This window comes from Hipposideros armiger, unplaced genomic scaffold, assembly GCF_001890085.2.
Source record: "Hipposideros armiger isolate ML-2016 unplaced genomic scaffold, ASM189008v1 scaffold_293, whole genome shotgun sequence".
NCBI classification, from domain to species: domain Eukaryota; kingdom Metazoa; phylum Chordata; class Mammalia; order Chiroptera; family Hipposideridae; genus Hipposideros; species Hipposideros armiger.
In genome coordinates, this window is record NW_017731643.1 from 1,320,455 (window position 1) to 1,345,823 (window position 25,369).

At 35.9% G+C, this 25,369-nt stretch overlaps 1 protein-coding gene across 1 annotated transcript in view; it reads right to left on the bottom strand.

The window, feature by feature from the left end:
- Positions 1–25,369, bottom strand: part of CDC42BPA (CDC42 binding protein kinase alpha) — a 156,114-nt gene that overhangs the window by 70,687 nt on the left and 60,058 nt on the right. The window contains exons 11-15 of the mRNA XM_019659017.1: positions 19,270–19,392; positions 13,708–13,841; positions 9,162–9,404; positions 8,797–8,907; positions 3,617–3,864 (exon numbers count right to left, since the gene is read on the bottom strand). Of these exons, the coding sequence (XP_019514562.1) occupies positions 3,617–3,864; positions 8,797–8,907; positions 9,162–9,404; positions 13,708–13,841; positions 19,270–19,392 (859 nt within the window). The remainder of the gene's footprint in view (positions 1–3,616; positions 3,865–8,796; positions 8,908–9,161; positions 9,405–13,707; positions 13,842–19,269; positions 19,393–25,369) is intronic.

A 25,369-nucleotide genomic window follows, 5' to 3' on the forward strand; every position in this document is an offset into this window, starting at 1 on the left:
TTCTGTGTAAAATCTTTCTTTTCTCCTATTAGCATTAAACAAAGCTAAATTTTTCCCTTATTAAAACAAAATCAACTCTCCCCTAAACTCTCTGTCATACTCCATTTTTCACTTTCTCTATGTTCCCATTCACTGGTAAGTAACCATCTTGAAATCTAGAGTTGGCTGTATCCACTTTCTCGTCGCCTAACAGTTTCTCACCACACCAAAATCTGGCTTTTGCCACCACCACCTCAAAGAAACTGTCCTCTCAACACTGACCACTGTCCTAATTGTTATTACATGCAGTCTACTGGCTACCTTAACAGCGTCGTCCATTCCCTCCTCCTGAATGTTACCTTCTCTTGGCTTCAGCGATACCACTCTCTCCTGATTTTCAGCTGCCTCTGTGAATCCCCGTCCATCCTTCCCAGAGGTGCCAGTGTTCCTCGGTACTCTGTCTCGGGTGTCAACTCTTGTCTTTCTACACATTTTTCCTGAGCTGTCTCATTTACTACACTACTGATTTCAATGATCACCTATTATGCTGACGAACTCTCAATCTGCATCGGAAGCTGTTCTGGGCTTCAAACTGCTGACTTGGTATCTCCACAAAGTTGTCTCCCATGCACCTTAAGTTCAACATGCCCAACTCAAGACAGTTCGGCACATAAACAAGCTCCCATCTCCCTCTCTGCTTCCTCTGCGCCCATAAACTCTTACTTCCTCTTCTCTTACTATAGGGAAACAACATAGCTAAGGCCAATCCATTCACTTAGGCACCTGCACAAGGACACTGCTCAGGCACTTTCCCTCTCTCCTGAATCACCTGTTGGATCATTTCTGTCAGATCACAAGCATGGTGTTATTTCTACCATCTAAAGAGAAGGCAAAATAACTTCTCTTGAGATAAATTTCTCCTCCAGCTACTACCTCATTGCACTGTTTGCTTTAATAATAAAAGGCTCCAAGAAATAAGTGTATCTATACTCTGTCTCCAATAGCTCTCCTTCAAGTTTTTGGATCTCACTGTGTGTGGGGGGAGGCGGGGTTGGCCCCTACTATTCCACTGAAATCGTTCTTATCAAAGTCCCCAATGACCTTCACATTGTTAAACTCAACTGCCATTATTTGGACCATGTTTTATTTTATTCAGACCTCATCTCATTTGACATGTGGACAATTTTGACATGTTTTCATCACATGGCTTCCATGGCACCAAATTTGCCTGGTCTTCTTCCTATCACTCTTGCTGCTCTTTCTCTATCTACTTTGCTGTTTCTTCCTTCTTTTCCAACTTCTAAAGATGGGAGTGCCCCACAGCTTAGTCCTAGAAGCCTCTTTTCTATCTGTACTTACTCACTACATGACCTCATACAGTCTCAACACTTTAAATATCATGTGACTAATAAATCCTCCCAGGATTTTATTTCTAGCCCTGAAATCAGGCTGGTCCACGTGATGGCCTACTTGACATCTCCACCTGAATGTCTAATAAGCATCTCAAACATACCTTGTTTAAAATGAGCTCCTGATAATACTCCTATCCCAAACGTGCTTCTTAGCAATTAGGAAAATATAGTTACCATGTAGTCTTATCCATATGGTAACTATATTTTCCTAATTGCTAAGGCCAAAAACCTTAGTATCATCCTTGATACGTCTTTCTTCCTCACTCCATATCTAGTCCATCAGCAAATACCATTATCTCTACCTTTAAATAACACTGGAATTTGAACACTTCTTCCCATCAATTCTGCTAGCCTCCTAGGCCCAAGACACCATCATCTTTTACCTGGATTACTGCAATAGCCTTCTAAATGGTTTCACTACTTTTTCTCTCATCTATTGTAATTCAGACTATTCTTAACCCAGTAGTCAGTGTAATTCTCTCAAAACACAAGTCAGTAGTTGCCAATTTGCCACTCAAAATCCCTCAATACTTCCCTTCACTGGTTTTACTCAGAGAAAATAACTAGAAGTCAACTGAACTTGATTTAAAAAGCCTTACACGGTCTGGCCCCCATTACCTCTCATACTCACCTCACTATTCTTTCCCCTTAACTCTACCTCTGCCACACTGGTCTCCTCATTATTATTTTTGATAGACTTTATGTTTTAGAAAAGTTTTCGATTCACAGCAATATTGAGAGGAAGGTACAGAGATTTCTCATGCACCTTCTGCCTCCACATAGGCACAGCCTCCCCACTATCAACACCCCCTCCAGAGGGGTACGTTTGTGACAATCGATGACCCTACGCTGACACATCATTCTCACTCAAACGCCATAGTGGACATCAGGGTTCACTCTTGGTGGTGTAGTCTTAGGGTTTGGACAAGTGTATAATGACATCTATCCACCACTACAGTGCCATATGGAGTAGTTCCTCTGCCCTCAAAGTCCTCTGTGCTCTGCCCGCTCATCCTGCCCTCTCCCAGTCCCTGGCAACCACTGAGCTTTTCATTATTGCCAAAGCTTTGCCATCTCATTTTCTAAGAGACTTGTTCTTCTCATATAGATACATCCATAGTGATCCCTCCCCGCCTCCGTCTTCAGTCCTCGCCGAGACGTCACCTTCTGCGTCACTTCCCCTGACCATCAGCCTGTACATGTAATTGAATCCTCCCCCTTAATCCTTCACAGCCCCATCCTCTGCCTCCTTTTGTGTTCCTGGCATCTATCATTATCTAACATGTTCTCTATTTTAATTATTTTGTTTATAGTCTTTTATCATAACTAAAGGAAAGCTCCTAGAGGACAGAGGTTTTTGTCTGTTCACTGCTGTGTTCCCAGTGCCTAAACAGTGTTTTACACATAGTAGGTTCTAACACTTTTGTTGAGTGAATATACCAAACTGAATAAGCTTAGGCTTCCAATATATAAGTTGAGAATGACAATAACATACATTCAGTTGCCTAAAATCTAGAAACCTGAGTATCACTGATCACTTCTCCTGCTCCTCCTTTTTCACATCTGGTCATTATGTCCTCTGAGTTCTGTCTTCTCAGTGGACCTGTGAATTCATCCCCTCCTTCTCTGCGTCTTCACTATTACTACCTAAGCCGCAGCAACCTCGTCTGTCACAGCTGGATTCCTATCACAGTCTGCTCCTTCCAATCCATTCCCCCCAGAGTCAAGAGTGATCTTTTAAAAATATAAATATAATCACATCATTTGCCTTCCAATAAAGTCCAAATTCCTTCCACTCCTTCATGATCTTGCTTGTTTCCTTTTTTAGCCTCATTTCTAACCACTCATCTTTTTGTGTTTTTGCCATAACGAACAGCTTTTATTTTCTGGATGTACCATGCTGCCCTTCTCCTCTAGATCTTAGCACCTTCTGCCACCTCTGCCTGGACACTCCACCACAGCCATGAATTTCTTTGGTCTTAACTTAGAAATAATTTCGTTCAAAAACTACATGTACTGAAGTTATCTTTTGTGCCTCTTCTAAGGGTGCTCCTAACATACCCCATTTGCTTTGCCATCATGCTGTATTGTCATTGTCTACTTACCAATCTTGACTTTGGTCTTCTTGAGGACTGGAATGTTTATTGCCTATGTATCCCCAGTCCCTGACACATAACAGGCATTCAATAAATATGTATTAGAGGAGTAAATAACTTCATTCTTACCTCTCTCTCCTGTTTTTTTCTAATTTGTCTTTCAAAATCATAATTTCTTTGTTCAGAGCAAGTTGCTGGCCTTCTGAGTCATGTAGCTCTTTCTTCAGATTTTTAATTTCATTTGCATGTATTCCTTCTCTTTTGGATAATTCTTCTTCATAAAAGATACTTTTCTTTTCCAAATCAGTCTTTAATTTAGTTATCTCTTGCTGATGTTCTATGCTGTATACTCCTGGTGAGTAACTAATTTGTTTTTGCTACAGAAATAACAACAAAAGATTAGTTCAATTACAAGAATAAAATATGAACTAATAATATAAAGGACTGTTCATATAGCTAAACATTATTTTGTAGCTCACATTAAAGTAATACTTTCTATTAACCTTTTGTCTTTTATATGTTGCAACTTTTTCTTAGTGTATATTTCTTTATTGTGTATTTTACAGTGTTCTTCACACCAAGATAACATATTTGTCTGTATTTTCTGCTGATACTTAATTATTTGTTGTACACTTAGAATTTTAATTTATATACAATTATAGTTGGTATAAGTGTGAGGGAAAAACCTAACTGAATCTTGTTTCTGATGTGGAACCAATAAAAGGTAATAAATACATTTGTGTTTTTAAAAGATTAAATTGGGGGAGGGGATGGTAGAGCTAGAATGTACAAAAAGAAAAGGGGGGCAGTCTTCCGCAATGGTTCAGGGAGAAACAACTACGGTCTAATCTAATATATTCAATATTCACTCTAGAAAAAAATGATAGGTCTCTGCATTTAAGTAGGGGCATTAAGGAGGAGAAATTTGGTTGAAAGCCATCTTTTTAGAAATTAGGTTGATATATACTCTCAGCAATAAGGGAGAAAACTCCCTCCCTCCTTCCCTTTTTAAATTTTAGCCATCGTAGTAGGTACAGAGTGGTATCTTGTGGTTTTAACTTCATTTGCCTAATGACTAATGATGTTAAACATCTTCGTGTGCTTACTGGCTATTAAAATATCTTCTTTGGAGAAATGTCTATTTGCCCACTTTTGATTGGGTAGTTTGCCTTTCTGTTGTTGAATTGCAGTTCTTCCTATATTCTGGGTATCAAACCCTTAGCAGACATTTGATTTGCAAATAATTTCTTCTGTTCTTCAGGCTGTCTTTTCACTTTCCTAAAAATGTCCTTTGATGCAATGAATACACATTTTCATTTTGATGAAGTGTGATTCATCTATTTTATCTTTTGTTGCTTATGCTTTCAGTGTCATATCTAAGAATCCATTGCCAAATCCAAGGTCATAAAGATTCACCCCAATATTTTTTTCTAAGAATTTTATGGTATGTTGATCCATTTTGAGTTAACTTTTTTATATGGTGTAAGGTAGGGGTTAAAATCCATATCTGCATGCAGAAATCCAGTTAATCTGGCACATGCGTACAAGGGCCTATTCTTTCCCTACTGAGTAGTACCTACATCAAAAATCAATTGGCCACAGATGCATGAGTTCATTTCTGGACTCTTTATTCTAATGGTTTATATTTTTATTTTGGTCTATATTTCCATTTTTATTGCCAGTACCACACACTCTTTACTACTGTAACTTCATAGTAAGTTTTGAAATTGGGAAGTGTGAGTCCTCCAATTTTCTTTTTCTGTTTGGCTGTTTGGGGCCACTAGCAATTCCATATGAATTTGAGGACTGTATTTTCCATTTCTGCAAAAAAAGGCTGTTGGAATTTTAATAGGGATTGCACTAAACCTGTACATCACTTTGGGCAACAATGCCATCTAATCAATATTTTTTAATATATCAATTTTATTGGAGAACAGTGTGTTTTTCCCAGGACCCATCAGCTCCAAGTCAAGTTGCTGTTTTTCAATCCAGTTGTGGCACGCGCAGCTCAGCTCCAAGTCCAGTCGCAGTCTACAATCTAGTTGTGGGGGGCACAGCCCACCATCCCATGCAGGAGTCAAACTGGCAACTTTGTTGTTAAAAGCACATGCTCTAACCAACTGAGACACCCAGCCGCCTGATATCTAATCAATATTAAGTCTTCCTGTCCATAAACACAGGACATCTTTCCATTCATTTAGGTCTTTTTAAATTTGTTTCAGCAATGTTTCATAATTTTCAGTGCACGAGTCTAACATTCTTGGTTAAATTTATTCCAAAATACTTTATTCTTTTTGATGCTATTGTAACTGGAATTTCTTTCTTAACTTTCTTTGTGGCTTGTTCATTGCTGGCATACAGGAACACAAGTAACTACTGTGTGGTGATCTTGCAATGCTAGGGTTGTTTGTTTTCTTATTATAGGGTTTTAAAAGTTCTTTGTATATTTTAGATAACAGTCTTTTATCATCTATGTCTGTATTTTCTTGCAGTCAGTGCCTCATCTTTTCATTCTCTTGAGAGTAACATTCGCAGAGCACAAATTTTTAATTTTAGTGAAGTCTAGCATATCACTTCTTTATAAAAATAAAACCTGACCAAAGTAGCATACAAATAATAAAGCCACAGGTTCATCTCTCTATAAATTTAACAGCAAAAGTTAATAAAATGGTAACATTTGTAATCTACTGCCATATTAAAATTATACATTATATGAGCAACTGATTCCCAGAATGTAAGAATAGTTTAATGATAGAAGGCTTAATATTATTTTTCTAAAAAACAGATGAAAGGATCTCTTTTTTTCTTAATTAGCCTGGCTATGGGCTTATCAATTTTATTGATCTTTTCCAAGAGTAAGCATTGGTTTCATTGATTTCTATCTATTGGTCTCCTGTTTTCAATTTAACTGATTTCTGCTCTAATTTTCATTATTTCTTTTCTTCTCTTTACTTTAGATTTATTTTTCCCTTCTCTTTCTAGTATCCTAAGGTGGAGGCTAAGATCATTCAGTTTACCTTTCTTTGTAATATATGCATTCAATACTATAGATTTCTAAGCACTGCTTTCACAGTATCCCACAAATTTTGAGAAGTTGTGTTTTCATTTTCATTTAGATAAAAATATTTTTAAATTTCTCTTCAGATAGCTTCTTTGACCCATGTGTTATTTTGAAGTATGTGTATGTTGCTTAATTTCTAAGCATTTTGGAATTTTTCCAGCTATCTTTCTGTTATTTCCATCTACTCCAATTCCACTGTGATCTGAGAGCAGACACTGTATGATTCCTATTCTTTTAAATTTGTTAAGGATTTGTTATCAGGCCCAGAACGTGGTCTATCTTGGTGACTGTTCCATGTGAGTTTGAGAAGAATGTGTATTCTGCTGTTGTTAGATGAAATAGTCTATAGATGTCCCTTACATCCATTTGATTGACGCTTCCTACAAATCTTGTAGAGGACTAAAAACAGGTTTCAAACTTACATATATATCTTTAAACCAAGAAATTACACTTTCAGAAACTAGCCTTAGAAATGATGTTAAGATAATAACTATAGCTAACACTCACGGAGCCTTACCTTTGTGCCAGGCCCTGGGCTAAGCATTTTAAATGCATTAACTTATTAAGTGGTTCTATTATTAACCCCAATTTATAAATAATACAAAGAGATTATGAGTGTTTGATCAGTAGGTAAATGCATATATTTCAAAGTTTTCAATGGCAGCATTGTTTATTACAGAAAGAAAAAAAGCCCAGACTGCTGGATAGAACATGGCACTGAGAGTTAGAAAACCTGGGTTTAAACTGTACTCTGTCACTTACGATACAAAATCCTTAACTCTTCTGGGTCTCCATTTCCTCAAATCTAAATAATCGCTAAGATTTCTTTCAGTTAGCACTTTATGATTCTGTTTCATTACCCAAATCACCTAAGATAGTGCTGAAAACAAAGCAGTCCCTGATTGAAAATCATTTGAGATGGTAATTAATGTAATGACTTCTATATACTAATCCTGCTCTATAAGTATACATATTTATAGAACATATCTATTTTTGAAAGCTAAGACTGTGCAATTACAATAAATAAAAAAATGAAACAAAACAAACAAGTAAACCAATCCCCAAAACAAGAAATAAAATCTAGAGTTAATATTTGCGTTTATAGCAGAAATACCTAACATGCAACCACTGATATTCAATCATCAGAGAAAAAGCAAGTTCTGACCAATTCTATCACACTGATGTGACATATTTATTAAACAAGTATTAAATATCTGGCCCTGTGCTAAATTAATAATATACCTGCCTATGTTTTCGATAAACTAGGTCACAGTTTAGGTGGAAAAGACATTTTATGAATAAATAGTTATAATAAGAACTATGCTAAAGTTATTAACAGAATCCTATAGCAGCAAAGAATAAGAAATACTCAGACTTCCTGAGATAACATTCAACTTGATTCTTGTAGGTGTTGGATAAATAAGATACTAGACTAGATGTGGTTATGCAAGGAGTGGGTGGAGGTGGGGGCTGGCAGATACTACAGAGGAAACAGGATATATAAAGATTAGAGTTAAGACAAGGCAGACATCATATTTGGAATACAATTTAGTGCTGTAGAAAATATGTCCATTTAATCCCAATTCTCTCACTTTGGCATACACAATGTTAAAGCTAATAGTTACTGAATACTTATGATGTATGTACATGTATGTATGATGATGTAATAATACATATGTATGTACTTCTTACATAAAACCAATGAGATAGGGTTTTAGAGATGGGAAAATTTAGGTTCAAATGTTTTGTCCAGCTTTACATAGTCACTGATGAGACAAGCAGTGACAACTGGGCAGTTCAACACTAGTGCTGGCACAGGGTTTCCTTTGCTAAGCACTTCTGCTGAGATGTGTTAGCCCATGCCCAATGTGATCTCATCTTACCTAACAGAAGTATCTACAAAGCTACCTCTGAGCCTCTCCTAAGTCATTTACAAGTGAGAGGGTCGGATATCTAACCATGCCTCCCATGCAAATTACCACCACGTCCTGTCTGGGTATGTGGTCCTTCATAAATATTTTAACTCCTTCCTGATAGCATTCCCCACCTAACCATAGTCTTCCCTCTCCTTACAGCATAATTAGGAAGTCTATATCAGCTTCCTACTGGTAAGAATGAGTATTAAGAATGCTAGGTTTGAAGGATAGCTAATTTGTACTCTACACCAAACAGCACATTACTAACACTCCTATTAAGGCTAAAGAGGAGAAAATTAATTCAACTTCATAAATCTGGAATCAAACGATACCTTCAGTCCCTCCAACTCATTTTCCAGTTGCTTAGAATAGTGCTCGCTCTGTTCACGCAGTTTCCTGTCTTTAGATGCTTCAGCAGCTACGGCTTCTGTATGAACTTCCAGCTTTAAAATAAAATGAAAAAAGCAGATTTCATGGTTAGAATTGTTTTTCCAATAAAATGTTTTCCCCCATGGGAATTTACCTTGTAATATGAAGAAGATAATTTAAATGTTGATACTCATATTAAATGTTACCAAACTAAAAAACATAACCTTTTTCAAAAATTAAAAAAAGAAATATATATTATTTCACTAGTCTGAAAAAGCAGCTGTAATCACTACCCCATGGACACTATAAAATTTGCCTGACTACTAACCTCTTTTTTGGCTCTTTCTGTTCTGCGCAGCTCTTGCCTTAAGCTTTCAACTTTTTGCATCACCAGGTCCACCTCTTCTTCCTTATCTCGGACATGGCGAGCAAGTTTCTGTTTTTGGGTGTGCAACTCTGTTAGCCGCTCATTGATCTCCATGAATTCCTGCATGGCCAGTTTCCTCTGACAGTGTGCATCTTTCAGCTCTTTGGATTGGTTTTTTAATCGCTCACTAGCCTGGACTAGTTCCTACAGTTTTATAAAAAGAATATAAGTTACCAATTCTGCATGCAACCTGGGGACCAAATTTGGCCATCAAAGTTGCTATCATGAAGTCAAGAAGAGCCAAAATTATTCACCTCAGGACAAAATGAAATGAACTACTTTTGAACAGATATTAAGAGCATGGTACTCTGTTCATATTCTCAATTCCTTATGCTAACTGCAAAGGAACAGCCGATTTAACCTTCTAGTACCGTAGTTTCTACAAATAAAATGTACAGGAATACAAGATCTGATGGTCAAAACAAATGTTTTGTGAAATTTAATGGATATGTGATTTAAAAAAAATTGTATCAAATGATTACAAATGATAAAAACGGGTTGCTCTTCCTATGGAGACTAAGCCTTAGGCCTGAAGCAAAGAGAAAAAGTTAAACTTCCTGATTAGCGTGAGAAACTTATAGGGGGCTAAAGTAGACTAAGGTTAGTGGAACCATCTGCCTCTCAGCAAAAGGAAATGCAATCCTTCCTTGAGGAAATGAACCTCAATAAAATCTGGGTTGTTTTTTTTTGTTTTTGTTTTTTTAGCTGAGCCATCCTGCCACCTGTTGGCAGCTCAGCGGCAGCTCAGCTTGGGCTGGGACTCGAACAGCTGTTGCTCAGAGCTCACACTCTTGAGTGAGCTCTTAACCAACTGAGCCACTCGGCCGGCCCGAAATCTGGGTTTTTTAAGAGCACACAAATATGAGCTTACAACCATAGACTCTAAAACACCCAAAGAATGAGCAACCATAAGCAAACAATGAAAACGAACCCCAATGGTACTTGAATATTAGAATTATTAGATATTGACATAAAATTGCTATGTACAAAATGCTTGAAGAAATAAAGGAAATCATAAAATGTGAAAATGACAAGAGACTATTAAAAATGAACAGGCAGATTTATAAAACAACTTTATAGAACATTTAGAAATGAAAAAATGTAGGCATTAAAATTAAACACATGAATCCACCAACATAGAAAGCTCTACATTTATGAAGAAAAAAAAAGTAAACCGAGAAACTTTAAAAAAATATAACTGTATAACACCAAATAAAAGTAAAAGTCCTTAAAAGAAATCAGAGAAAAAATGACAAATCACCTATTCCCCAAACTCAAAAAAGAAAAAAAAAAAAAGACTCAGAGCAGACATCTAAGCAGTAACAATAGAAATGGAGAAATATTCTTAAAGAGATGAGAAAATAATTAATATTGTACACCCAGAAAATTACTTTTCAAGTATGAGGCTAAAATAATGAGATTTATATAAAAAATTGGACAGAGCTTACCACAATCAGATCTGCACTAAAGAAACCTCTAAAGATTTATTTTAGGAAAAAGAAAAATGATTTAGAAGGAAGGTCTGAGGAACGAGAAATGCAGGGCTAAGAAATTGGGAAATACAAATGTGAATGTAAACAAACATGTATAAGACTGTCTTATAAAAACATCTCATTTGTACAAAACAAAAAGGATATAACTAAAATATTGGTTAAAAACGTACAGATGTTGGGAAGACGTAACAGAGTTAAAGGTCCTTAAACTGTTTGGGATGGTTGTTTAATATATTAAATTTAGACTGCTAAACATACATGATAAAATTCAGGAGTAACTGCTAAAACAAGTAGCTAGTAAAATGGGAACAAGAAAACAAACAAAAACCTCAATTGAAAAATCAAGAAAAAGGTTTGCAAGATGAAAAAAATTCTGGAGATTGGTTGCACAACAATGTGCATGTACTTTACCCTACTTAACTGTACACTTAAAAAGTGATTCTCATAGTCAATTTATATTTTATATGTATTTTACCACAATTTTTTAACCCATGCATAAATGGAAATTTAATATATGACAGAGGTGACACTGCACATCACTGGTGAAAGGAGGGCCTTTTAGTAAATGAACTGGTTAGTCATACGAAGAAAAGTGCAATTGGATCCTTATCTCACATGATACACAAAAATAATTTCTGATGCATTAAAAATTTAACGATGAAATACCAAACTTAAAAACTTCAAGATAAAAACTTAGGAGAATTATTTTTTACCTCATATTTCTTATACAAGCCAGCAAATGCACTAATCATAAATATATTAACAAATTTGACTACATTAAAACTAAGAACTTTTGTTAATCAAAAGAGCCCATAAAGAAAATGAAAAGACAAGGAATTTTCAAGAATTCTTACAAACCAATAAGAAAAAGACAGAGAGCCCAACAGAAAAATGTACAAAGGATATTAAGAAGAATTTCACAAAGAAGAAAAATAAATGATAAGTAGACATATGTGGAGATACTCAACCATTAGTAATTAGAGAAATGCAAATTAAGATCACAATATATCATCATTTTAGACCTAAAATATCAATTCAGGCTAGACTGGCCAAAAAGGATATATGTAGTAATATGAAGTATTATTTAATATGAAAACTCCTATACTCTACTGCTGGGAGTATAAATTGATATAATCACTGGAAAACAACTTGGCATTATCATAAAAAATAGAATAGCTACATTGCCTATGACCCAATTATTCTATTCATGTTTGTGTGTGTGTGTGTACATCAGGATATATGTTCAAGAATGTTCATAGCAGCACATTTACAGTAGCTCTCAATTATAAGCAACCTAAATGTGAACAAAAATTTGGATCAATTGTAGAGTGTTCACATATGGTGTATTATATAGCAACTAAATGAACGATCTATACTACATGGATGAATCTTAGAAATATAATGAGTGAAAGAAGCCAAGTGCAAAAGCTTGCATATACCATTTTACAAAGCTCAAAAACAAGCAACATTACTATGTTGTTTAGAGATACTAATAAGTGATTAAAATTTTAAGGAAATGATTAACAAAATTCAGAACAGTGGTTGCCGTTTTCAGGGAAGTGAAGAGAAAAGGATACCCTGGATTATGCCACAAAATAGGTAATGCTCTATTTCTTAAGTTAGACGGTAGGTTCAGAGGTGTTCATTTTGTTATTTGCATGAAAACTTACATAATGTTAGGTATTCTTTTATATGCATCAAATGAAAAAGACTTTAAAAGAACACCTGCTGCCTTTATGATATTAAGCATATTACTTAAAATTCTTCATCATATAATCTGTTTCTTTTCAGCATTACCCTCTTTTCAAAATATACTAAAAGGATTTTTAATATTTAAACATTAAAAATTGGCAAAATACTTGTTATTATAAATCTGGATATGAGATTCTCATCCTCATTATATTAACTAAGCTTGGCTAAGTAATCCTACCTTTAAATACATAATAGTAACCACTAATATTACTATATATTATTGAAACAAATAGAACATCTGTTCTATGTTGCAAATATTAAACTGACCATGAATCTAATATACAACATTGCTTGAAACGTCATCAAAAGTAAAAATATATTAACTTAATTCAATTTAACCTTTATAGCTTTCTGTTAGTCTTTTTTTAATTAGCTTCATCAGCAAAAGTTTGTTTTATTTTTAATTACCTCCATTTCTTTACTGAAAGCAACGCTTATGAATATTCCCCAGAAGAATTTCATTCTGTATTATCAACGTATTAAATACTACATCATTGAATACAATTTATGCTACACATAAAACACTCATTTCTTTTTTGCATTGGCTAGTATTAATTCCCACAATTCTTTTTTATTTGTTAATGATAGGCAAAGTACACACAGAGAGTGGTTTAAATAAAGTACTTTTCTCTAGTGCTTGAATATTAATTACCTTATTGGATAGTATTACAGTGCCCTAGCTACTAATAAATTTTATTGATGTTTATAATACTGTTTAAGTGTTACACAAAGTTCTTATGAAAATCAGTTTAGCTTGTTCATCCATGCTTTGAAAGATAAAATGACATTTTAAAAAAATTATTAAAGCATTAAAGAAATTTTCTGTTAAAATTGTTTAATGTTAGTATCAGCAAAACACAATAAAAATGTGCCTGTATTTTTTATTTTTCCCTAGACACTAAACAGATTTTACCATTCTCTTATTTATTCATATTTCTTTTTCAATAACATTCACTTTTAATCAAGTCCTTTGATTAACTTTCCAAAAGAACAAGATTGTGAACTTTAAAGCCTCAAGATTATGTTTTTTCACTACTAGCTATTAATCAAAGGACATACACCAAAATAATTCTTAAAGTTTTAAACCGACTTTTTACAGATAAAATATACTATATCTTAGTCTAATTCGTTACGAATGCTTTCAGTTTACAAATTAAACAAGATTCAGAAAAGCCTTTAACAATCTAGCCATATATCCTTACCTTATTTAATTCTTCTCTTTCTTGTTGTAATGTTTTGATTTGCTTTTCATAAGCCTTGATTTGTCTAAAAGCATCATCTAGTTCTCGCCTCACAGAATTAGCTTCTTCAAGTTGTTGTTCCAAGTGACTTGATTCTAAAAACAGAAGGCAATGTTTCTTTTACTATTTGCATAAAAACAAATGCTTGAAACCAAGGTTTAAAACAACTTAATTTTTTTTAAAATAAAGTATTCTGAATTTTGTATTAAGCTGACCAACACCACATAGCACTATGACCCATGACAACTAAATGCTGATCAGTTCACAGTGAATAGCCAATGCCAGTGTGAAAATGTACAAAATTTACATGCAAATGCCTTACATATCTACTAGAATAAAAAGACCACACTTCTAAAAACAGTGCCTTCAGAATCATTAAAACTTAAAACTAACAAAAAAGAACAAAACCAAACAAAACAGACAAGTATTCTCTCCTGTTGGCTGGAATTCTTGTGCTGACGTTAGTCAAATTATTGTAAGATGGTTTTGCTTCTAATATTGTGGTTCCACATCACCCAGCCTGGTTTCACTAGTGATGATGTGAAGAATAAACACCGATTTCTAAAAGTAAATATTTGAAAGCCTCTACTTGAGGTTCCTGTATTTTTCAGATGAAAAAAACTAAGGCTCAAGGTTGTTGAATAACTTGCCAAGGGTCACGTTGCTAAATGAGTATAAGAGCTAAGACTACAGACCAGGAATCCCTGCTCTGAAAGTAACGTTATTAAATAATGTTTAACATTATCAGTTCAGAAGAGTTATTATGAAACAAAATAAAATTATTAACTTTAGACTATGTTTAAATAATATTTAATAAACTGATATGAAACGTTCCTGGCATCAATTTACAAAACTGAAGTCAGTGAAAACAGAGAAATCAAAACACATTCATTATGAATTTTGTTTGGAATGTTTTCTGCTCTTTATAACTTTGCTACTCTGAGTGTCATCCCCAGACAAGTCGCATTAGCATCCTCTGGTAGCTTGTTAGAAATGCAGAAGCTAAGGCCCCACGCCAGAACTACTGAATCAGACTCTGTATTTTATTTCTAATAACAAGATCCCCAGGTGACTCGTTTGCAAATATTTTATGATTTCACTTGTATGAGGTTCCTAGAGTAGTTAATTTCAAAGAAACAAAGTAGAATGGTGGTTGCCAAGGGCTGCTGGATGGGAGGAATGGGGAGTTATTATTTAATGGGTAGAGTTTCAGTTTAGGATGATGGAAAGTTCTGGAGTTGGTGGTAGTGATGGATACACAACACTGTGAATGTACTTAATGCCACTGAACTGTATACTTAAAAATAGTTCAAATGATCATTTTTATGTTATGTATATTTTATCACAATAAAAATCATGAATGAATGATACTGAGGAGACGGAATGGAATCAAGGGCATCACTGAGACTAGCCCATGATCACAACAGAGAGCTTGGGAGGAAGGAAGAATACTAGAAAGGGGGATTCACCCGTTCGTTCTCTGAACATTATTTTCACTGTTTCTATTCCACCCCTGAGAAACGACTAAAAATTAGTAAAGAGAAGTCCTATAAGCACTGAATTTAGGGAAACAGTGGCAATAAAATAAATGAAGGAAACCTCAATCAATAGGAGTTCAATGGTAATCAATTTCCCCAATCAGGGTGACTACTTCTAGGGACTATTTATCTGTATGTAGGGGATGAAAGTGAACACATTGCCTGTAAAGACACAATGTAGAAAGATACCTTACGAAGTGATCAGAGAAGGTTTCCAAGGGTGAGGTTTTATTTAGTCATTCACTCATTCATTTACCAACAAATATTGACTTAGGTTTTTTTATGTGCCAATTACTATTATAGGCACTGGATGTATATCAATTAATAAAATAGTCAAAGTACCTGTTTTCAAAGAGCTTATAGTCTAGTAATGAGGAGAGGAAAGTAAAGTGATATACCAATAAAAAAAATGTCAGTGGTGAAAAGTATTATAGAAGACTGGAAGTTTGCCAGTTGAAGAATGTTTTCAGCAAACAAACAAAAATGGAGGGGGGGGGAATGGGGGGGTGGGGAGAGGAGGGGAAAGAAAAGAAAAAAAAACCAAATATGTGAAGAGGTGATTAGATGGCACTAAAAGTCATTCACTACAGCTGGAATCAGTGGGTGAGGGAGAAGCAACAAGAGATGAAGGTGGAGAGGCAAATACATGCAAGATAACGAAGAACCTTGTAATCAGAATTGAGGAATTTTAATTTAATCCTGGGGGCAATGGGAATCCACAGAAGATATTTAAGCATGTATGTTGAATCTGTGATGTAATCAGATTTACATGGTGAAAGCTTACTTAGGGGCTTCTGCTTCCAGAAAGATGGAATAGATGTATCTCCTCTTTTCCCCTTTAAGTACAACTAAAACCCCTGGGCATTATACATAAAATCAACTAAAGAAAACTGAAATTTGTAGAGAAAAAGGATGACCAGCGAGGGACAATGGCACCTGACACAGTGGTGTTAGGAACATTGGAATGTCATAGGGGTAAGTTCCCCAGGTTTTCTTTGGGGTTCATATTTCAAAGACTTAGAGCTGAAGAAGCTGGCAACCCGGAAATGCCAGGGACGGAGAATTAAAAGCCCCAACCAAAGCCTACTCTTTCTAGCTTAAGGATCAGGAAAAGGGGCAAACAAGCAAGACAGAAAATTTTTAGAAAGTAACTATTCTCCAGTTAGAGACCACAGAAAAAAACCCCGGTGGCCCCACAGTCAACTTTGTCAGCAAAGGAGGCGTGAGGAGCTCGACTTGCAATCCCATGAGACCATAAGGAAGTGCCCACACCCAGTGCTGGTAACAAGCGCCTTCCCACCTGCAGTGTCAGTGGACACCGCGTGGGGAACTAGGACTTCCCCCTCCAGCCAGCAGTAATGAGGATCTGGTCCTCTCCCCACGGGGGTGGTATAGGAAGAGAGTAAGAACTGTCGCCATCACCCAGTGGTAATAAGACCACCCCACCACAGGATCAGTGGAAACCAAGTGTGGGGCTGAAATTCCCAACCTCTTCCAGGAGTAAGGAGGAGCCCCTTTTAGGGTGTCAACAAAGGCCAACTGGGGAAACTCAACTTTTACCCCAACCTAGCAGTAAGGAGACAGCAATCCCTTTTCCACTGCTGGGGTAGTATCAGGAAGAACTAGCTAAAATGGAAAATCCACCATCATCAATCAAAAATCACCCATTCTACAAAGAACAAGGAAAATCTCAACTTGAATGAGAAAAGAAAATTAATAGATGCTGACACTGAAATAATAAGAGCTGTTAGAATTATCTCACAAGACATGAAAACAACTATGATAAAAATGCTTCAATGAGCAATTATAAACATATATGAAAGAGATAAACAACCAGAAGACCTGAGCAAAGATATATAAAGTCTCAGCAAAGAAACAGAAGATTAAAGAAAACCAAAATGGAAGTTTTAAAAATGAGTAAAATAAAAATCTCAGTGGATGTATTCAACAGCACAAAGGAGGGATCAGAGGAAAGAATCAGTGAGCTGGAAGATATAACAGTAGAAATTAATCAATCTGAACAACAGAATGAAAACAAAAATGAACAGACTCAGGGACTTGTGGGGGTGTGGGATAACAAAAGATCTAACATATGTGTCCTCAGTCCCAGAAAGAAAAGAGAATGCAAGCAGGTGTGTAAAAAGAAACTCAAAGAAATAAGGACTAAAAACTTCCCAAATTTGGCAAGAGACATAAACCTACAGATTCAAAAAGATAAACAAATCCCAAAGAGAACAAACCCAAAGAAATCCATGACAAAACACACCATTAAACACAAAGAAAAGAAAAACCTTGCAAGCAACCAGAGAAAAACACCTTAGACAAAGGAGAAAAAAACTCAGAATGACAGTGAATTTCTCCTCAGAAACTATGGAGTCCTAAAGCAAGTGGCTTTTCTGATGTTAAAACAAAAGAACTATCAACCCAGGATCCTATGCCCAGCAAAAATATTCCTTACGGATAAAGGGAAAATTAAGATATTCCCAAGATGAAGAAAAACTAAGAAGATTTGTGTACCTTTAAAAAATGGCTAAAGAGGTTCTCTGAACAGAAAGCAAACAACAAGGAACTCAGTAATTTCAGGAAGAAGAGCATGGCATATAAAAACATGAGTAAATACCATAGAATTTTCTTTCTCCTCTTAAGTTTTCTAAATTACATTTCATGGTTGAAGGAAACATTATAACCTTGTCTGATGTGCTTCTAAAACATGAAGAGGAAATACTTAAAACAATTATATAATAAACATGGAGAATAAATCGTTGTCAACATAAAAATAGGCTGCTCTCTCTATATACTTACTCAGATCACGTGATGCCTGTTAACCCTATAAAAGGTTCACATTTCACTCAGAATAAAACAAAGCCCTTGAAACAGTCAGTAAGACTCTACTGACCAGGCAACAAGCCCTCTCCACCCCTTCACTTCTCTAATCATCTCCTTCCATTCTCCCTGCTTGCCCATTCTACTCCAGACATGCTGTCCTGTTTTATTTGAACTCACGAGGCCCATTCTGACTCTACGGCCTTTGCACTGGCTGGTGCTTCTGCTTGGAACATGAGTTCCCTATTTAACTGCATGGCTAAGCCTCTTAGCCTTCTTCAAATTTTTGCTCACATGTCACCTTCCCGAGACTTACACCTGCAATACCCTACTTAAAATTATAAAACTCCTCTTCTTGCACTTTTGACCCATTCCTCTTATTCTGCTCAATTTTATTTTATTTTTTTAGATGAGCCATCCTGCCACCTGTTGGCAGCTCAGCGGCTGCTCAGCTCGGGCTGGGACTCAAACCGCTGTTGCTCAGAGCTCAAACTCTTGAGCGAGCTCTTAACCAACTGAGCCACTCGGCCGGCCCTATTCTGCTCAAGTTTTAAACACTTGTCACCTCCTAGCATCCCAAGAGCCTAAAACAACACCTGGTACATAGTAGGTGCTTAATAAATATTTGTTGAATGAATGAATGGATATAATAGGTATATTAATAGTTGTCAACATCAGTTTTAATCTATCTCATAAATACAGTGCAAAATGAATTGTTACAAAAAAAATATTTTAAGGCCTGTATACATGTCATTCCCTTATCTACACTGTCATTCCATCCTCACTCCTAACACTTTCCCCTACTCATGTATATGCTTTGCCAGACAAATTCCAACGAAATATCCCAAACTAATAAGTCTTCCAAGAAAGTCATATTTGTTCACTTAAATCTGGCTTAGGTGCTCCTTCTATGTACTCCCCAGGTACCTATGTTTATTTTTCCTATAGCCTTTTCACATGTACAGTAAAAACTATTTATCTTGTTTCCATACCAAAATATGAGCTTCTTGAGAACAGAAACCATTCTTATTTGCTTTTCCCTCGCTGGCATATAGCTCATGTCACACAACACATAACAAGTACTCAATAAATGTTTTATGTGTGAATAAAACATTTTTTAAAATCTATTAAATTGAATTAATAGTGAATCACAGAAATTTACCTCTTATTTGTTTCCTTAGTTTTTCAATTTCTTCTTTTAAGGTTTTTATTTCTAAATCTTTGCTTGCTGTTAGTGGACCATCAGCAGTTGAATACTGGAGAGCTTGGACAGTCTGTGTTGACTCTTTAAAAACAAAACAAGATAAAATAAGAAGGATGGCAATATTTTTAAAACTAATAGCAATATATCTCTTTCTAGAGAAATCCTTATAATTCCACTGGTCAAAACATCTACCCATTGACAAAAAGCATGTAAACACACTAAAATTAAATTACACAACTCCACTTGTGTATCTTTAAAATTACAATATATGTAAGAAAGAATCTACCTTCTAACATGCAATTTTCAGTTTTAAACACTGTTGGTGCACTCCGCCAGTGAGTCAGCTATTTGGCCCCTTTTACCCTCGTAGGGAGTGGCATCATGTGATAACCCCATGCTTGGGATGATGTACCAAAAAACTAAGTCCGGTGTATGAAGGGAGGTTTGGAGATGTTAATCTACAATACGCAGAAGTTCTGGCCCTGAAAATTTTATGTATGAAAGTTGAGGCCCACCTATAGATGACTTTGGCTCAACAGTTTAGTTACTCTGCTGTTACATGGAGGGCTCTCCAACAGTAAGTCTCTGCCTCACCATGAGTTTTTATTAGGACAAATCAGTATGGATGCTTTATATGACAGTCACGCACTGCTTACAGCAGCAATGTGGTCCAAGGAAGGCATTGTCAGGCGATTCTGTCATTGTGCCAACATCATACAGTGTACTTACACAAAACTAGACAGTACAACGTACTACTGTAATTGTGTGTGTTATACTTTTACATGACTGGTAGCACACTAGGTGTGTTTACACCAGCATCACCACAAACACATGAGTAATGAGATGCTCTACAACATTACGACAGCTGCGACATCGCTAAGCCATGGGAATTTTTCAACTCCATTACAATTTTTCAACTCCATGGGAGCATTGTGGTATATGTGGGCCGTTGTTGACCAAAACAGTGTTATCCAGCGCATGACTCTACTTATTTATATATTGCTTTATATAACTTATTATTTATATAACTTATTAAATATATTACTTATTATATATATATATATATATATATATATATATATATATATATATATATATATATATATATATATATATAAACTTTGAAGGACTGTGACCTTCAGAGAATGGAGATTTTCTAATTTATCTTCACCACTTGTACAGAGAATAGCATCATGATCATCGTGCATAGTTGTCAATAAATATTAATTTGAATTTAAAGGCGTAAGATATACCATCTTGTGCATCCAGCCATGATCTTCTACACCTAGTAAGTATTTCTTTATCTTTGAGTTTAAACATGCTAAAAACTGGTACTTGTTCTATTTATTGTTTTTCAAAGGATATCCTTTGTTTATTTTAAAGACATTTATGTTGGGAGTAGAAAATGGGGAGACATAAAAATAGTCAGTGGAGTGCCGGCCGGTGGCTCAGTTGGTTAAGAGCGTGAGCTCTGAGCAACAGGGCCACTGGTTCGATTCCCACATGAGCCAGTGAGCTGCGCCTGAGCTGAGCTGCTGCTGAGCTGCCAACAGGTGGCAGGATGGCTCAGCTGGTGAGAGCAAGTGCTCCTAACAAGGTTGCTGGTTCAACTCAAGCATGGGATAGTAGGCCACACCGACCCACAACTAAGATTGAAGGACAACAACTTAGCTGTTCCCCTTCCCCAATTCCCCAATAAAATATTTTTTTAAAAAAAGAATAGTGGACATTAGGAGCTATTTTTCCTCCCACACCCCACATACTGTAGAGGATGGAAGTGGGGGAGGTATCCTTGCTCCTCTTTGTCACCTCTGTCCTCCCTGTAAGTCCCAGGTCAGCTACAATGCCCATTACCTATTCATTATAGTTACCCACTCTCTTTCTTGTCTTATCCTCTCTTTGAATAACAATTTTACACACTGTTTACTATCCCTCTTTCCATTACAACTCTTTTTATTATTCTTAGTGACTTTAACATAAAAATTGACAATCTACCCAATACTCTAGCTTCTCAGGCACACAAATCCTGGCAGGTTCTGTTGGGTTTTTATTTACCCAGCAGCTATTCCTCTCTCCTTTCCTGTGAGCCAAATTCAGGTATCGGGCTACAATGTGCACAGGTAAGTGGGCCCAGCCCAAGCTGCGGATGGTGTCAGTCAGTCATGGTAACCCCATTCTACATTATAGTCTTAGCGAAGAATTAGGTATGTGACTTGGTTACACCTAATAGTACCTTGAGAAAAAGTCCACAGGGGAGCTTGGCTTCATGGAAAATTTTAATCTCCCATCAAGTAAAAGATGTATTAAAGGAAATGAAACTTCCTGTTTTTTGGGTTGTGGATGTGTGAAGACATGATGACTGAAACCTTGGCAGTATCGTGGAATCACGAGAGGAAAGCCAATACAATCACAGAGAAGCTATCCCTGATATCAGCACTGAAACTGTCTAGTTCCGGCTTAAGTGAGATAATAAATCCATATTAGTTAAGAATTCTATTACTTGCAGCCCAAAACAACCTAGCTGGTAGACTTCCCTCCAGCACAACCACCAAGTCCATTGGTCATATCCTAGACCTTATGTGAACTTAGAAATGTGTCTGTGTGTCTGTGGTGGGGGTGAGGTGGGTAGTATTGACACAGTGCTAGGAGACTGCTAGAGATATTTAGTATCTGGGGACAAAGAAAGCTTAATATCTTAGAGAATGTGAAACAGTCTCTCACATCAGAGAATTACCCTGCCCCAAATACTTGAGAAATGCTACTGTATACTTTGTCATTATTAATAATTGTACAGCCTCTGAAGTCTTGATTTCAAATATACCACCCTCTGACTACCTCTTATGTTTACAGTTTACAATAGGGACCTCTTCAATAATTCCTCATTCACACCAAAAATGGCAATCTACTGCTGCTAGCTAGCACTTTTCAGTCTTTTCTCTTTTCTTCCTTATTTGCAGGTTAGATTCCATGATCGATCACTACAATACTACTTTGCATACACACCGCAATCTCTTTGCCCATCTCTCCTCAATTGTCCTTAGCCTAGAGGAACCAATCTTGGCTGAATCCTACTCTGTGCTTTCAACCTAGAAGCTTAATATACTGAAGAAAACAATGCCATTTAAAATTCATATCTAAATAAATAAATGAATAAATAAAATAAAATTCATGTCTACTAACTTGAAATACCTTGGCGATGCCTGGCAATCCTAAAATATTTCCTTAGTCCATTTACTTTTCTCTAAACTGATCATTCCACATCTTTTCTTTTTCTTGTCAAAAATCTAAGACAGTCTCCATTTTCCTTATATTCAGCTGATGACCCTGCTTTGTGTTTGATATATCACCTGTCTCCTCAAAGCAGAATGTAAGGAGGGCAATGGCAGGCATTTTTTCTTTTTCTGTTATATTCCCCGTCATATGCAGAACAATTTCTGGCTCATTGGTGCTCAATACATAGCTGATAAATGGTTGAGTTGCCTTAAATGTTAACATATGCCATTGTATGAAACAGGTAATACCAAAAGGCAATGATCTTATATTTTCATTGGGTTTGCTTTATGCAAATTATACCAATCACATGTAACAACTCTAAGAACATACTGAATAATTCAAACCATCAAAAAAACCTAGGACATAGAAATTTCTCATTCAGAATAAGATGGAGTAGGAAGCAACAGGTTACTGCTCTATTGCTCCCACTGCAAAAAGCAAACGTGCACTGCATAATTTGCAAAAATCTTATTTTTACAAACATTATATATCGGGGGAAGCAAAAAGGACTAATTAACCAGAGAGGGATGAGCCACTGTGAGTTGAAAAGGCTATGATAGTTACCTCTTACCTCGGAACCTTATCCAGTTCTGTGAGCGGGCTTAGGCTCAAGTTTGCCCTGAACTGAGAAAGATTAGGCTAGGAAAAAAAAAAAAATCATAGCTTCCAGAGAATAGTTGGGCTGGTACAACAATATGGAAACCTCACAATCCCTAAATATATGGTGCTCTTTTCCTCATTGTGTATTTGTTTTATCAGGGGGCTTCATGGAAGTTAAGGAGCTTCCAAAAGCCAGACACTGAAATCGCCTGCAATGTTAGAGTATTCAGAGGCACAGGTTTACATGAAGAAGAGGGCCTGTCTCAAACATATGGCCAGTCTTCCCATCAAGACATCTGCCATATTTGGAAGTGCCATGGGGTAGGAGGGGGAAAGGCAGAATAAGTCGCCCACAGTTTATAAAGGAGAAAGAGCCCCACCCAAGCTCCATCTTGTTCTCCCTCATGACATTTGAAACCAGAAGTACTAGGTGGAGTCTAATTAAAGCTGCAAACCAGCCTGTCCTCGCTCAATTTCTGACTATACAATGAAAGGGAAATCCTATCTGGAGTGAAAATAACAGAAACATAATTCTCTATGTTATTTTTATCCATGATATGTGTCATTCAATAAAAATTATGACACATTTGGAAAAGCATGAAAACGTGATCAATAATCAGAAGACAAGATCAGAAATAGAGACAGACCCACAGATTATGCAGGTATTCGAAGTCACACAAGGACTTTAAAATAACTATTATTAGTATGTTAAAGAAAACAGAGGAAAAGATAACCAAAAAATGAAAAATTTCAACAAAGAACTGAAAATTATAAGAATCAAATGGATATTCTTGAACTAAAAGAGACAATATATGAAATGATGACTCACTAGATGGACTTAACATCAGAATAGACACAGTGGAAGACAAACCTAATGAACCTGGAGGCAAGTCAATTAAAAATATTCAAATTAAACACAAACAGAACTAAGAATGGGAGGAACGGGATAAGAAATGTGGGACACTGTCTAAGATATACACAGTTGGAGTCACAGAAGGAAAAGTGAGCTTAAATGGGGCAAAAGAAACATCCAGAGATTATAGCTTAGAATTTCCCAAAACTTATAAAAGATCTCAATCAAGATTCCGAAAGCTCAATGCATCCCAACGGGATTTTATAGTAATACAAAGTAAACCACACCTGGGCAGATCATAGCCAAACTGCTTGAAACTGAAGTTAAAAAGAAAAATCTTAAAAGTAGCAAGAGAGAAAATAAGGTACATTCAAGAGACTAAGATTAACAGCTGGCTTTTCAAATATAATGAATGTCATAGAACAACAGAATAATATTTGTATAGCATTAAAGAAAAACACTGCCAAGGTAGATTTCTAATACAGCAAAATATCCTTCAAAAATGAAGGCAAAATAAAGATTTCTCAGACAAACAAAATCTGATTTTTGTCACAAAACACACATATCACAAGAAATATTGAGTTGTCAGAAAAGTCATGATGCCTTTTTGCAACGAAAAACAGAAAAAAATACATCATGACTTTTCCGACAACCCAATAGTAGATGAAGTTTTTCAGGTTAAAGAAAAATTATTCAAGATGGAAACATGAATCACTAGGAAGAAAAAAAGAGCACCACAGGGTAAATATGTGGGTAAATAAAAAGATATTTTAAAAAAATTAATAAATAATAAAAATTTAAACAATAAATGTATTGATAGGTTTACAACATAGAGGTAAAATATAAAAATTTTTATATTGTTTGTGGAGTGGTAAAATTATTTTTTAAAAGACATATAAAAACTTAACAGGAAAAACATGGGCAAGAATCTTGAACAGGGGCTTTTTGGACTGAACATCCAAAAGGACAGTCAATATATGTAAAGATACTCAATGTCATTAACTTACCAGGGAAGCACAAATTAAAATCATAGCAAGACACCATTATACAGACATTACAATAGCTAAGAGTAAAAAAGATAACAATATCAAGTTCTGATGGGAATATAAAGCAAGCAACACTCATACATTATTAGTGGAACTATCAATACAATCACTTTTGGAAAGTCCTTGACAATACCTTCTAAAGCTGAAAATACACACTAACCTATGACTCAGAAATCCTACTCCTAGGTAGACATCCAAGAGAAATAAGTACATATGATCACGAGGGAGGGAGGGAGGGAGGGAGGGAGGGAGAGAGAGAGAGAGAGAGACAGAGAGAGAGAGAGAG